Below are 16092 nucleotides of genomic sequence, written 5' to 3'. Positions count from 1 at the left end.
GACGCTCTGGCGCAGTTATAATCGAAGTTCATGCGCACTAACTGAGGTTAGTAGAGCGTGTCTGTCTTGTGTTTCGAGATATATTGATATCAGCAGTGGTGCACCATAAACCTTACGCAGTAATCGATGGCTGTTTTAGCAAATAGTCGCACAAACGTGCGCTCAAAATGCAAAATCATCGCCAGACGTCCACTCAGAATGTAAAGTCATCGCCAGATGATCGTTCAAAATGCAAACCATCGCCAGACGTCCACTCAGAATGCAAAAGTGTCGCCTCACGTCCGCTCAGAAGGCAGAACCATCGCCAGACGTCAGCTGGAAATGCAAAATCAGCAGACGTCCGCCTAGAATGCCAAATCATCACCAGACGTCCGTTCAGAATGCAAAACCATCGCCAAACTTCTCACAACCATCACACCGATTATCAGACGGTCTAAAAACCATGAATACCATCGCCAGAGGCCATCAAAACATCACACATATCATTAGACGGTTAACCCGTTTCCTTCACACATAAATCGGATCGTACTGGGGAAAATATCTTTAGTAAAGGCGTTAAATACAGTCTAATACAAATAAATAAATTAACCAGAGTGATTCTGATTTATGCCACTCCAAAATACATAAATGGCACAAATTATAGATGTAATTTGTCAAAAAAGGCGATGATGCCCCGCATTACACTGCACGACATATCACTGGTATGCACGCCATCATAAAAACACATTCAGAACGAACGTAAACAAATTGTTCCATGGCTGTACAAAAACAGTATACTTCAAATACGGCTGTGGTTACCACAAGCTAATCAATTTATAATCCAGTTTGAACACTTTTTTCTCGTGAAATAAAGAATTACAAGCGGCAATCAGATATAACACCTTATCGTACAACGCCGTCTCAGGTAACCGAGGATGAAACAGGTTCGTCAGGGAGCATATCTGAATTGTCCATTTAACCCAGTTATTTATAACACTGTAAATTTAAACTTCACTTTTCAAGGAAAAACCAACACTTTTGCAAAGAAAACATGAACGTGAAATACATAAAAAGTCTACACGTGAGATCGGCTTGGATTTTAAATCTAAGCCTATATATATTCATACATACATGGATAGATTTGACTTTCCACACATCCAAAAGTCACGTAAGAGAGAAATTGATTCATTCACATAATGACACACGGATTCTTTATTACTGTCTAACAAATCTCTCGAAATTTAACGTTCCCTAACTGTACACTGTGTTTTTTTTTTCTTGCTTTTTTGGTTTTGTTTTGTTTTTGTTTTGTTTTTTTGTTTTTTTTTTGATGACACTTTCCAGGTTTATGACAACTTCTGTGCCCTATATTAGGCATTGACTTACTCGAGCCAAAAGCTGACATCGCTCATAAACAGACTCGCACTGGAATTAGGCCGATAAAATATGTATGAAGTAGTACGGATTCAAATTCGGATCGGAATATACGCATTCTGTCTTGTATAAACCGAGAACTGATCGGTGACTCGTTACTGCATGGTGTGACATATGCTATGACGCAACAAAAAAGCCCTCGAACAAGCTGAACGTGACAAAGAAAACACCTATACCATGGTTTTATTACTGCAGGTTGTGTTTTTCCGGGTGTGCACCTGGTTCCCCCTGGAGAGTAAAGCTGACACCGTGCGGCTGATCCTCGTCGAGCAACTATCGTCTACCCCTCCCCCTCCCCCATCACTTGATCCAGCTACTCTGAGTAGCTAGAAAATTGTTCCCCTGGTATCCCGGTGAACACATCTACATTGGTAATACCGCCTTATTATCCTTGATCACAGTGCCCGCAAAACAATGCGGAGAATGCGCCTTTAACGCTTGGCCAGATGATGTCAGCGGCGGAGAGAGTTGTTATATAGTCATACTACGAGTAAGTCATACCGCATGCCCACTGCAGTTCTTTATCAATGGATGGCAATACCCTATACGAGCAGATGAAACGACCAGTCTAACAAACTATGGATGTTAACGGGTACAAGGAACAACAGCCATTCCGAAAGCTGATTCGACGAAATTTGGCATTCGTGTAGTTTTACATGACTTTTTTCACAGTACGTGCCAATTCCAATGAAATGGGTGGGGCCGTATCTCAACAGGTTAGTTCCAAACTTAAAAAACGCTCACCGAAACGAGGAAATGTGTTTCCGGGCAGTCCAATCCCCATCATCGTCATCCATGAAACCCCACCCTGTTTGTGTCCCCAAGAAATTCGGCTCGTTAAGCAGTCATGGACGGAGCTTCAGTCTGATATGGTCAAAGTGGGCGTGGTCATGTTTACTAGGTAAGCTTTTGTATATGTGTGTGTGTGTTTTTTTGGGGTTTTTTTTTGGTTTTTTGGGGGGTTTTTTTGTTTTTTTTTTTTTCACTGCTAAACAATTGAAGAACAAATGATATATAGTAATTAACCATGATTCCGTTTGAATTAAACTTGTCTCCATGGGATGGTAATGGTAAAGCTAAGATCACTTATATCATAGCTTAATGGCCATCTATAATGGGAAATATTTGGATATCCTGTATCTACTAATCTCAGATGGGAATAGCAATCCGGGCGACATTCGTGTATATGTATATACGTGCCTTCCATGAAAGTTGCTCCACACAACCAATACACATTATGCCATGCAGCGAGAGTGTAATCTAGAAAATGTCGATATACAGAGAAGTGAGTTGTTTTCTATCATGTCTGGAAGACAAATGTAGTTTTCAAACTCACAAATTTGCTGACTGTATAAACTGTACCAAGGATGTGATCACTGGACACCGTAGTTCGTATTGATACAAATGATTTCTCAGCCTATGTTAGAAGATATCAATTACTACAGTATAGTGTGTTATGCAAGGACAATAATCAGACCATTGAACTTTATGTTGTTTTGAAGTACCGTTACTAGTTACTGTCTTGTGGCAAGTTTTGCAGTCATTCAGGAAGTAAAACGGTTCACATGCTATAACTGTTGTATACAAAGCTTTGCTCGGATCACACGTGTCGAATGTGGCAGTAAAAGGCTTAACTGTGTCCACACGAGTGTTTGATTCCATACAAAGTTTTTCTGGGTTCACGGGTAAATTATCATGTTAGCTATGTTAATAAAGCACGAAAGACGTCTCAGAAACATTAAAAAAGAGTTTTTAGTATGTTCATACCATATGACAATAGCGTTGACTCGGTAATATATGTGACCACCACTCGCTTCGTAAACAAGGGGCCTGGGCTCTATCTCGAGCCAGGGACATGCCCGAGGCTTCTGGTAAGCTGTTGTGCTGGATTATTGTGCTGTGATGATTCATGTCCACGACATGACCACTGATGGTTAATATAGCGAGAGAACAATAGTTACAGTTATATGCTTGTATCAAAGTTACTTTGCGTGCATATAACAAATATGGTGTTTACACCACACTTAGGGCTAGTGAGATAAGGGCGGTTAAATTCCAGGCATGGGGTAGTAATATTGAGTAGGTATTGTATTACTGGGTTATCGCTGATGGAGCGCTCTAATGGGTTTGGTCCACATGCACATACTCTTAAAAGGAAACATATCTTGAACTTGCGTCCAGGCGACATTTGGTGCATACTGAATATATTGTTCCCCATAAACAGGACATCTACTGAGACATGGTCGTCTACCAGTTACTCTCGCATGTACATAATGCTAAGCCGACACAGTGTCAAAGTATATTATAAAAGTATATAGGATAAAGACTATGGTGTGCTGCAATTACTCTTTCAAATGCGATATCCATTAAGAGTATATATAATATTCAGAAATACTATATATTCCAGTGTGCCATAAGAGAACATATAACTGGGGATGCCTTTGTGCTTGGACCTTATCTGAGTGACCTTTGCTAACCTTAAACCAATGACCTATAGCGTTTCAGAGTACGGAGCTCCCTTGTGACAGACGGTTTGTCAGGTACTTGTACATGCGCGGTGCATGCTGTTCATTCCTTACGGTAACCTACACGCAATAGAGTCGTGAGGTAGGCCAAATATCCAGTGTCAGGATTAAAGCTTATTCCGTACGTCAAACCTAGGGCAGTCTCTAGGTAACACACGGCGTTATCCACTAACAATGGCAGAAGATTAACGTCACAACAGGTGATGTTCTAATTCAGGTAGACAGAATGACAAATGCGTGGTTATCGTCAAATTATATCAGTCCAAGATAAATGCTACATTGGTTTGGATTGCGCATTCTTTGTATGAACGATCTGCTATTCTTGAGTTAGGCGGTGCTTATGACTCTGGCAGTGCTGATTCCACAAAGACAGTTCTGACTTGAAGTAAAAATTTACAACATTGTCATAATGCTTAGTTCTTGGTAATGACAATTTTGGCACTTTTTTCTTAAAGTGTCTTTGCTGAGGTCGTCAAAGTTTTAATTTACAAAACCCGGAAATGAGCTCTAAATTTTTACTTACGTCAAAACTGGCTTTGTGGAATCGGTCGCTTGTGAATATGTATACTTGCTAGCATATACATAAATGCGGAAATTTACTGCTGTTCAAACGGTATGTCTAAAATGGAGATGACATGTTTATGTGAAATATAAGAAGTTGACCACTTTTTTATACGCCTTATCCACCGGGGCTTTACCGTCTTATAACACACATATAATATATTTGCAACACTAATGATAAATAATAATAAAATAATAATATTTTGACAGAGTTAATTATCATACAGTTGAATGGCTTTTCTCACTGAACATGCAGATGACGCCTTTCTGGGTGGTAGTTTCAGCGATTGTAATATTTACAGAAGACCCATAAAATAGCGCCAGGTGTAGAACAGGGTTCATACATCAATTATATGCACGGGTAAAAATGTTTTAACACACTTTCTTGATTTTTTAACAAGGTCATGTACATGCATGGGGGGCTACCAGAAGAATATAGAATAGTTTTAGATGATGGTTACAAAAGAAACATTGCATACTGCAAGAAGTGATTTTGTTAAGATGTTTACATTGGCTTTAAGCAAATGCAGGAAGTGTATATTTTTGTAAATGTGTGTTGATAAACTCTCTAGATTCAAGCCCAAGAGGAATGACGTAATGCCCAAGGATTGGCAAGCATATGGAGAAAGGAGAAAGAGTGTGCTCTGGGGTGAATGTTCCATGCATCGCATCATCTGTGTCCTACTTTTTATTTATCCATGTCTGAAGAATGGTCTGTAAGGCCTCAACATGCTCATCACAGCGCATCTGCCGCTGTCTACGCAGCTTTACATCACTGCCGCCACGAGCAAATTTGACCAGAAATCCTGAACAACGCCGAGGCCACTGGGGTCACGGTGATGAAGCAGGACGTGAGGCCACAGAACACAAAAACTCTTAACCTTGTTTCTAACAATACTTCATACCCATGAATTGTCTTTGTGTAAACTAAAGTATGCGCATCATGATTCTAACCCACACCTGAAACAATTTTATTGCTGAATGTTGACTGAAACGCGCGTGGACACCAGTGGTGGGGATAAGCCCTAACAAGCCTTTGTTGGTCGCACATGCTTCAAAGGTCATGCTTGTCAAATGGTGGCATGCAGCAATATAAAGCAATACCAGAGAGCGACACATGCGCTGTATGGAGTATGGACCTTCACAAGACTCCATTGACTATTTACCTTGTCATCTTCCGTCATCAGTTATATATACATGTACTCGTTCGATCGAAGATTCATGCCTGAAGTTTCATGCCATTTACAAGATCTCGAGTTTGATCGGCTGACCCCACATAAAGACAACATATGTCGACTGCACAAGCCCATCATTAAAACAGCATTAAGCTTTAACATGTTGTGCCTGTCGTGTATGTGCTTACAACTATTTTTAAATGTTTGAGTAAAAGGAACCATTTAATATAATACAAACATGTGATCACTGGACACCGTAGTTTGTATTGATACAAATGATTTCTCAGCCTATGTTAGAAGATATCAATTACTACAGTATAGTGTGTTATGCAAGGACAATAATCAGACCATTGAACTTTATGTTGTTTTGAAGTACCGTTACTAGTTACTGTCTTGTGGCAAGTTTTGCAGTCATTCAGGAAGTAAAACGGTTCACATGCTATAACTGTTGTATACAAAGCTTTGCTCGGATCACACGTGTCGAATGTGGCAGTAAAAGGCTTAACTGTGTCCACACGAGTGTTTGATTCCATACTAAGTTTTTCTGGGTTCACGGGTAAATTATCATGTTAGCTATGTTAATAAAGCACGAAAGACGTCTCAGAAACATTAAAAAAGAGTTTTTAGTATGTTCATACCATATGACAATAGCGTTGACTCGGTAATATATGTGACCACCACTCGCTTCGTAAACAAGGGGCCTGGGCTCTATCTCGAGCCAGGGACATGCCCGAGGCTTCTGGTAAGCTGTTGTGCTGGATTATTGTGCTGTGATGATTCATGTCCACGACATGACCACTGATGGTTAATATACCGAGAGAACAATAGTTACAGTTATATGCTTGTATCAAAGTTACTTTGCGTGCATATAACAAATATGGTGTTTACACCACACTTAGGGCTAGTGAGATAAGGGCGGTTAAATTCCAGGCATGGGGTAGTAATATTGAGTAGGTATTGTATTACTGGGTTATCGCTGATGGAGCGCTCTAATGGGTTTGGTCCACATGCACATACTCTTAAAAGGAAACATATCTTGAACTTGCGTCCAGGCGACATTTGGTGCATACTGAATATATTGTTCCCCATAAACAGGACATCTACTGAGACATGGTCGTCTACCAGTTACTCTCGCATGTACATAATGCTAAGCCGACACAGTGTCAAAGTATATTATAAAAGTATATAGGATAAAGACTATGGTGTGCTGCAATTACTCTTTCAAATGCGATATCCATTAAGAGTATATATAATATTCAGAAATACTATATATTCCAGTGTGCCATAAGAGAACATATAACTGGGGATGCCTTTGTGCTTGGACCTTATCTGAGTGACCTTTGCTAACCTTAAACCAATGACCTATAGCGTTTCAGAGTACGGAGCTCCCTTGTGACAGACGGTTTGTCAGGTACTTGTACATGCGCGGTGCATGCTGTTCATTCCTTACGGTAACCTACACGCAATAGAGTCGTGAGGTAGGCCAAATATCCAGTGTCAGGATTAAAGCTTATTCCGTACGTCAAACCTAGGGCAGTCTCTAGGTAACACACGGCGTTATCCACTAACAATGGCAGAAGATTAACGTCACAACAGGTGATGTTCTAATTCAGGTAGACAGAATGACAAATGCGTGGTTATCGTCAAATTATATCAGTCCAAGATAAATGCTACATTGGTTTGGATTGCGCATTCTTTGTATGAACGATCTGCTATTCTTGAGTTAGGCGGTGCTTATGACTCTGGCAGTGCTGATTCCACAAAGACAGTTCTGACTTGAAGTAAAAATTTACAACATTGTCATAATGCTTAGTTCTTGGTAATGACAATTTTGGCACTTTTTTCTTAAAGTGTCTTTGCTGAGGTCGTCAAAGTTTTAATTTACAAAACCCGGAAATGAGCTCTAAATTTTTACTTACGTCAAAACTGGCTTTGTGGAATCGGTCGCTTGTGAATATGTATACTTGCTAGCATATACATAAATGCGGAAATTTACTGCTGTTCAAACGGTATGTCTAAAATGGAGATGACATGTTTATGTGAAATATAAGAAGTTGACCACTTTTTTATACGCCTTATCCACCGGGGCTTTACCGTCTTATAACACACATATAATATATTTGCAACACTAATGATAAATAATAATAAAATAATAATATTTTGACAGAGTTAATTATCATACAGTTGAATGGCTTTTCTCACTGAACATGCAGATGACGCCTTTCTGGGTGGTAGTTTCAGCGATTGTAATATTTACAGAAGACCCATAAAATAGCGCCAGGTGTAGAACAGGGTTCATACATCAATTATATGCACGGGTAAAAATGTTTTAACACACTTTCTTGATTTTTTAACAAGGTCATGTACATGCATGGGGGGCTACCAGAAGAATATAGAATAGTTTTAGATGATGGTTACAAAAGAAACATTGCATACTGCAAGAAGTGATTTTGTTAAGATGTTTACATTGGCTTTAAGCAAATGCAGGAAGTGTATATTTTTGTAAATGTGTGTTGATAAACTCTCTAGATTCAAGCCCAAGAGGAATGACGTAATGCCCAAGGATTGGCAAGCATATGGAGAAAGGAGAAAGAGTGTGCTCTGGGGTGAATGTTCCATGCATCGCATCATCTGTGTCCTACTTTTTATTTATCCATGTCTGAAGAATGGTCTGTAAGGCCTCAACATGCTCATCACAGCGCATCTGCCGCTGTCTACGCAGCTTTACATCACTGTCGCCACGAGCAAATTTGACCAGAAATCCTGAACAACGCCGAGGCCACTGGGGTCACGGTGATGAAGCAGGACGTGATGCCACAAAACACAAAAACTCTTAACCTTGTTTCTAACAATACTTCATACCCATGAATTGTCTTTGTGTAAACTAAAGTATGCGCATCATGATTCTAACCCACACCTGAAACAATTTTATTGCTGAATGTTGACTGAAACGCGCGTGGACACCAGTGGTGGGGATAAGCCCTAACAAGCCTTTGTTGGTCGCACATGCTTCAAAGGTCATGCTTGTCAAATGGTGGCATGCAGCAATATAAAGCAATACCAGAGAGCGACACATGCGCTGTATGGAGTATGGACCTTCACAAGACTCCATTGACTATTTACCTTGTCATCTTCTGTCATCAGTTATATATACATGTACTCGTTCGATCGAAGATTCATGCCTGAAGTTTCATGCCATTTACAAGATCTCGAGTTTGATCGGCTGACCCCACATAAAGACAACATATGTCGACTGCACAAGCCCATCATTAAAACAGCATTAAGCTTTAACATGTTGTGCCTGTCGTGTATGTGCTTACAACTATTTTTAAATGTTTGAGTAAAAGGAACCATTTAATATGATCAGGAAATTGCGTAAAAATCATACATGTTATAGAGCACGAGATTCAGACTACAGCCCTGTCCATATGCCCCCGATATAAGCCATAAGCTATACTATACCTACATATCACACGATAGAAGCACGTTAACCAATGAAAGGGTTAGAAAAAGTGTGAATATTTTCTTATATTTGAATACCGTCAATGTTTGATGGATCCCACGTGCAAGCCAGATTTCCGACTTTCACAACTTGCAACTATTATATATACGGTGGGCTGATCAAATTTAAAGATCACTTTCTTTTCCCCAGCTGAAATGCTAGCTACCTTCGAATAAACATATATCACAAGAAACTATCCCAAAGAAGGTAATAGTAGCATCGACCTGTTATAGGAACACCTTCTTTTTTGCCGTTATTCAAAATAGTGACAGTCCATTTCACATTAATTCGTAGGTATCTGGCGAGGTTGTATCTTCATCTGTTTAGCTGTATGATTTGCTCCAATCCTCAAATTTTACCAATGTCTAGGATTTCATTGTAGTGAGAAATCCCAGCACTGGAAGAGCAGATCGCTAATCTTCAGGGGTCTTCTGTTCATTTAGTTGGCTGGCTGTGTGTTTTTGTTGTTGAGAAAGTGCGTTTATTTTAAAAGTGTGCGTGCCTATAATCACCATGCATGCATTCTATCGCGTTACTCATGATTTTAGTTGGTAGTTTGCTGGCAGCGACAGTGTGGTAAGGTGCCTTGTGGAGTGTGCATGGGGCATATGCTGTGAGAACGGTCCACATTGATTGGCTTCTTTCAGGCAGAGAAACATAAACAATATATATCTACTAATGTTACCTTGTTGACATACAAGAAATCCAAACGACCACTATGCCCAGTGTATGTGTACTGGTGGTGTTGGATTCATTCCACACAAAACATATACTTTTGACACAGTTCCAACACTGGAATCATCGTTTTATTTACATACACCGACACGGTCATAACTCAAGAACAATCATACCACAACCGGAACGACTTTTCGAAATGGGATTTTTTATTTTTTTCGGTGAATTCTATAACCTAATTACAGCCTATCATATCGTTTTCTGTCTGGACTAAGTACAAAGATGTGTCCGCCCAGCATACATGCAGGTGTATACGACTATAACATTATCTGATAGCTGTGTACGGTAGTTTTCCGCTTGATGCCCAACATACAGATTGTTAAAAATTACAGTAATACAATATAATTGTACTTGTAAGCTTATAACCCATATCTGATGAAGTTTCCAACCGGTTCCTAGTGGGCGCCCTGGAGATCAATATGTACTTTGAAAATCGTCGGACAATGAATGCACTTACCACTGACATATACGACTTCAGTCTCAAACGACTTTGACACCAAATTCAGCACAGATATGTATAGGCCTATCTTTATCCGCCTTTTGTTTCAACTGTTTGTGCATATAAATGAATGCTACAAACATACAGCGCCGCCCCCCCCCCCCCCCTTCCCCCTGAATAAAATGAAATCGTTGGGCCTATGGATCTGATAATGTACGACCAATAGCTTCAGGACATTGCTTCCTGGCAACATCATGGTTCAGAAGGATTTGCGATGAATAACACTATTTAATTAACGTAAATATATAACTTAAGAATCCTCCAAAACAAAATTTTCGGCAATTTCCGTAAAACTTGCCCGGTGTGACGTGTTAATATTCCTTATGTGAGGTTGAATCAAGCATACATGAAGCAGATATGAAGTCGAGTATCAATAAAGGCGTCAAGAACGCTTGAACGTACATTGCAATTTGTGGACAGCAAGTACTCTGCTTTTGTCTTAGAATTTGGAAATGCGGTTTGCACCATCTTTGTTCTTATTATTTAACCTTGCTTTAACACACAGGTTTTGAAAATGATGCAGCTCTTTAACTACGGCAATAAACAGCAATTAAGCAAACAAACATGCAATCAATCAGTCAATCATATCAAAGATGGTAAAGTTCGTCAGTAACTGCCAAAGGTCAGCGGTACCCCTGGGCACTTCGGTTTCCTTCACCCATAGCACACAACGCCATCATATATATAAGGGAGTACTTCTTGAGTAGGCCTATATTGTATTTATGGCATGAGTAACAACCAAATATACATAAACAACACCACTTAATTAAAATACACAAACGTCATCCGCTCAATGCACTTATCAGCATCAGCCGCACAACTGGTACAGAAACTTTAGTCAAACAAATTCACACACAAACATTGTCCGAGTTTTCAGTGATAGCAGTTATCAGTTTTGAATCATATAATCTGTATTCCATGTTCAATTTGTGCATGATTTGTGATGGTGGTAGATAGAACTATATCTTGATGATATGTCAAGAACTTGCGGTCTGCTATTATAATCATAGATTTAAGACTATGCACATAAAATGTACACTAGACGGAATCATTCATGTTTTTCGGGTGATTTAATGTGTCCTGTCGTAATGATCTGTAGAAATCATAATCGATCGATACACTTTTTCTCCTGGCCGATACGAGTCTATCGAATTGATCGAATTTGCAATTACATAATCGCGCAAATTGTAACCTGTTAAGTCTACCATTATACACCGCTACATCACAGTTATATAAACACTTATTGCCAAAGCTTGGATATGTATGGTTATTTATCTCCATTATAATGAACATTGTTTTCGAGAATGAAGTTGAATTTGTATAACGTTCATTAGGATTAATCGATTGTCAGGTTTACAGGAGAAAGAGGGAAAAGTGTTCCTTTTTGTAACATGTCGCTCTGAAAGTTACAATGAACTTCACAAAAGATATGACGTATGATATAAATTGAAAACTTGTGTTTTGTATTTATAACGCTGACTTAAACAATCAGTATATACAGTGTCATGATAAATAGCGCCACCTTGCGCTTATACAACTTTTACGCGCGAGGACACCAGTGGTGGGGATAAGCCCTAACAAGCCTTGGTTGGTCGCACATGTTTCAAAGGTCATGCTTGTCTAATGGTGGCATGTAGCAATATAAAGCAATACCAGAGAGCGGCACATGCGCTGTATGGAGTATGGACCTTCACAAGACTTCACTGACTATTTACCTTGTCAACCTTGTACAACGTTTACATGTATAGTGTTTTCGTAGCGGCGTGACGGAGGTCAGCATGGGATCGTATATACAATCCTTACTCCAGGCCATTCGGGTTGATATCAATACTCAAGCCACAGTAGAACATTTATCTCCCGTAACCGTCGTTCGAGCCCACGAGATGGGATGTTAATATCAATCAATCAGTTGATGTCACCGTGGTCGTCAGTTAAAAGGCTTCCGCGCGGAAATTGGACCCACGATCAGGCAGCAGTGACCTCGATAAAATCTGAAAACGAAATCTGCTCAATTAGGAAAGAAAGGTGACATTTATAGATGATGGCTCATGGAAGATGAAAATGCCCAGTTGAGAATGGTATGATTCATGAAGCCTGGTTATAACTCGAGGTTGAAATCACGATTGGTTGCACTAGGCTTCCATAATATTCATGTAATGGGGACCCCAGAGATTGTAGGGAACCAGCAGGGCAACAATGAGCAATCTCAAACATTACTTGCCACACATACTTTAAGTGTTTCATTCCACAATTAAGGATGGGTTTAATGAAGAAACTGAACTAAGCCCAGCTAGGTGAACCAACTGTTGACAACCGTGAATCTATAAATTCTGGTTTGGAGCTGCCATACAGATGATACAAAGAAGCTTAAAGTACACTTGGAATTGCTAAGCAGTAAGCATATGTAAAGACCCGACGAATAAGCAGTAAGAATATGTAGAGGCCTGAAGAATAAGGAGGGAGAAGAAATCTGTTTCCTACTACACATTTTAATATTTCAACATTTTAATTTCCATTCAGAAATGGCTTCGAGGAATCGGTCTTGGTGGAATTCTAAACTCGAACTTCAGGATCATCATCATCGTCGTCGTCATCATCACCATCCTCATCACATCATCGTCAACATCCTCGTCGTCGTCGTCATCATCATCATCATCGCCATGGTCATCTCCATCATGGCCATCACCATCATTATCATCACCATCGCCATCGCCATCATCATCGTCGTCGTCGCCGGAATCATCACCATCGTCACCATCATTAGCGTCATCAGCATCACCATCATCACATCATTGTCGTCGTCGTCGTCGACTTCATCTTCATCATCATCGTCGTCGTCGTCACCATCATCATCATCTCACCCTCACCTCACCATCATCACATCATCATCATCACCATCATCAAGGTGATTACAAATACAACAATATACAAGCGCCTGGATGGTAATTGTACACATATCAACACGATATTTTGAACTGACAGTCCGTATATAGACCTACAGACAAGGAATTTTATGGCTAAAGTTCGAGGTATAGAGCGCTTGTTCATAATGTGTAGTGCCTAGGTTTTTATCATTCCGGGTCTTTCACAAATATTTTATTGACTATTTCTTTCAAATTTTTCCTGTATATATTTTTCTTTACAGTACAATGTGAAACAGTATTACTGACTTCATTTTATCTTTCAAACTCTCCTTAAACCGCAATGTGAAAGGAGAGTTTACCAGCGCTGATTATAAGGGTTTGATATTCATAAAGTGCAGAGGGAGGGAGGAGATTTCAGTTGGAAAGCGTTTAACGTGCATCAGGTCAAGTGGCGGTATAGATGAAGAAACCTGCAAGTCTATACTGACAATGGTAGTGATCAAACTGGGAGCTCCATCTTAACCATTTGAAGATGAAAACTACTTCCATTTGAGAGGCCTGTTGGAGACGGGAGGCGCACTGTTTAACTGCAGGTCGAGAGGCGCACTGCCACTGTCCAGTTTTGAGGTGGACTGGCGAAGTCCAGTCGTGAAGGGTGCTGTCTATGCTCAATTATGAGCTGATTTTAGAGGTCTGGTCAGAAGGTGAACTGTCGAGGTGCAGTTGTTTCGTCAACTGCTGAGGACAAATTTGGAGGCGCACTAGAATAGGACAGTCGGGAGGCGCACTGTCGAGTTTCAGTTAAAAGGCTCACTGCTTGAGGTCCAGTCGTCTGCGGACTGTAATGCGCCAGCGGCTGTCCGTTAGGTGCCCAGTGTATAGAAATTCTGTTCAAAATAGTAACGACTATCCTATAAGCTAAAGCAGACAAATTTTTCGTAATACTTCAGTTGTCCAACTTCCATAATTTCCGCGTATCCGACGATTACGACAGATAAATTTAAAATGATGCGAAATCCATAGGCCCCATTTCATTCTATATTTGCATGATAGTTACCCAGTAAGAAATTATTCACAATACCAAGATTAAGTAGGTGTGGTGAGAAGAATTTGTTTTTACATGTGGAGTCATTGCTGGTAGAGTACATCTCCGTGGGGACTCTGGTCTTGAACAGAATTGAGTGACATTCAATTAACATTCATATAAACAGACTGAATTGCTTTCAGAGGCCTGGCCAGGGGTAGTCCCATTCTCCATTATAAACGGTGACATGGTATGGGCAGGTATAGAACTATAATTGTATGTCAAATTAGACCAGTGAATCAAACAACGACGGATATGCAAGCATTTCCTTATGACAAAAGACAAAGTCGCACAGGCGCCGTCTAAAAGGTGCCAATATGTGGAGACAAAACACGGTAAGACACGCCTACATGTAAGCCTTAGGAAGTCTTTTATTTCTAATGGACCATTTGCACTTTACCATCTTATTTGGTTCGTCTCTTGGACCATGTTCCTGTCCTTGCCGCAAACGTCGTCTTTATCGTCTGTTCTGTAAGAAATGTTCTTTCGCTCCAATGCTTGCGATGACAATATACAGCAGGTGGGCTGCTTTTTTGATGGAGGAAGCACGACTGAACGCGAACATGGCGACCAGTAAATAAGATAAGCTAATCATGTACAAATCACTCATGTGAATAGCTCAATATACATCAGAGTCACGTTGGCGAAAAACAGCTTCATCGACTCGATACATGTGGCTCCACGAGGGCGGCCAGTCCCTTATTCCCATCAAGGGCACAGGAACAGTGCAATCGTCGCATTGTGTAGATAAAGTCCAGTGTTGGTAGGGAAACATCTCGCGTATGCGAGTGATTAAAAATTAAGTATGGTGCGGTGGCCAAGCGTTTAGAGCATGAAACCTTTGTTTGCTCGCCCGTGAAACAGAGGACTATAAAGTCTAAAACCCAAGTGACTTTAGGGGAACATGGGAGGTGCTTGTGTTGGTGCGGTACACACTTGTACATGAGCATTGTTGCGTCGCCATACGCTGAGGACTGCAGCATGTGGGGTATGCATGTAGAGTTGGAACGAATGAATGCTTCCAGGGTTTAGAGCCAAACTGATAGTATTATAGCAATATCGTTGACGAGCTACGGGTTTGAAATTGGTTTTGCATTATGTGTCCACAATATCGATTTTCCGCCTTTATGACATTAATAAGTATTATAGTTGATAAATGCGTTGTTTTACAGACGCTGTGAGGGATTGTTAATATTCGCGTCTATTTGTGAATGTATATTCGTCTGGGGTAATACTAGAGTTGACAGTTGCTCCCGGTAGAAGTTAATGACAATCTTCACAAAACAAAGACAAACAGTGTTTCTGATATCGCTAACAAGATGCATGTACGTAGAAATCAGGCCAATTCAGAGTGCAAGTGGTCTTAACATATGCCTATTATGTCCTACCTAATGGATTTGGTGGACAATGTGGGCGATCTGTTGGCACATTGAACTGTCGCCATGCTGAGAATTTCGGAGACACTTCTTTTCACACAGACGGCTTAGCGTGGAAACTGGAAATAATTCATGCAGTGATTTAGGATTCTGACCTTAGTCACTGGGTATTATATAGGCATCAGGATAATTCGATTGTTGGTAATCAAGATCTGGCCCTGATGGAACAAGACCTAATTTAGTGTTCCCTGCCAGTCGTAAAAGGTCGTAAGGTTGTCAGCATTGCGCATAGTAGCTCTAGTCGACGTTACATCGTACCCAGTTAAGTCTGTTATACATTACACCTACGTATTCACAA

At 40.3% G+C, this 16092-nt stretch overlaps 1 protein-coding gene across 1 annotated transcript in view; it reads left to right on the top strand.

Annotated features, from left to right (window-relative positions):
* The first annotated feature begins 1805 nt into the window (after positions 1-1805).
* The window catches only part of LOC135468532 (neuroglobin-like), a 46612-nt gene continuing 32325 nt past the window's right edge, over positions 1806-16092 (top strand). Inside the window, exon 1 of the mRNA XM_064746832.1 lies at positions 1806-2314. Within this exon, the coding sequence (XP_064602902.1) occupies positions 2070-2314 (245 nt within the window). The 5' untranslated portion in view covers positions 1806-2069. The remainder of the gene's footprint in view (positions 2315-16092) is intronic.

Source organism: Liolophura sinensis, chromosome 6, assembly GCF_032854445.1.
Source record: "Liolophura sinensis isolate JHLJ2023 chromosome 6, CUHK_Ljap_v2, whole genome shotgun sequence".
Classification (NCBI taxonomy): Eukaryota; Metazoa; Mollusca; class Polyplacophora; order Chitonida; family Chitonidae; genus Liolophura; species Liolophura sinensis.
Note: the sequence above shows the minus strand (reverse complement) of the source record. Positions and strands in the feature narration are given on the sequence as shown.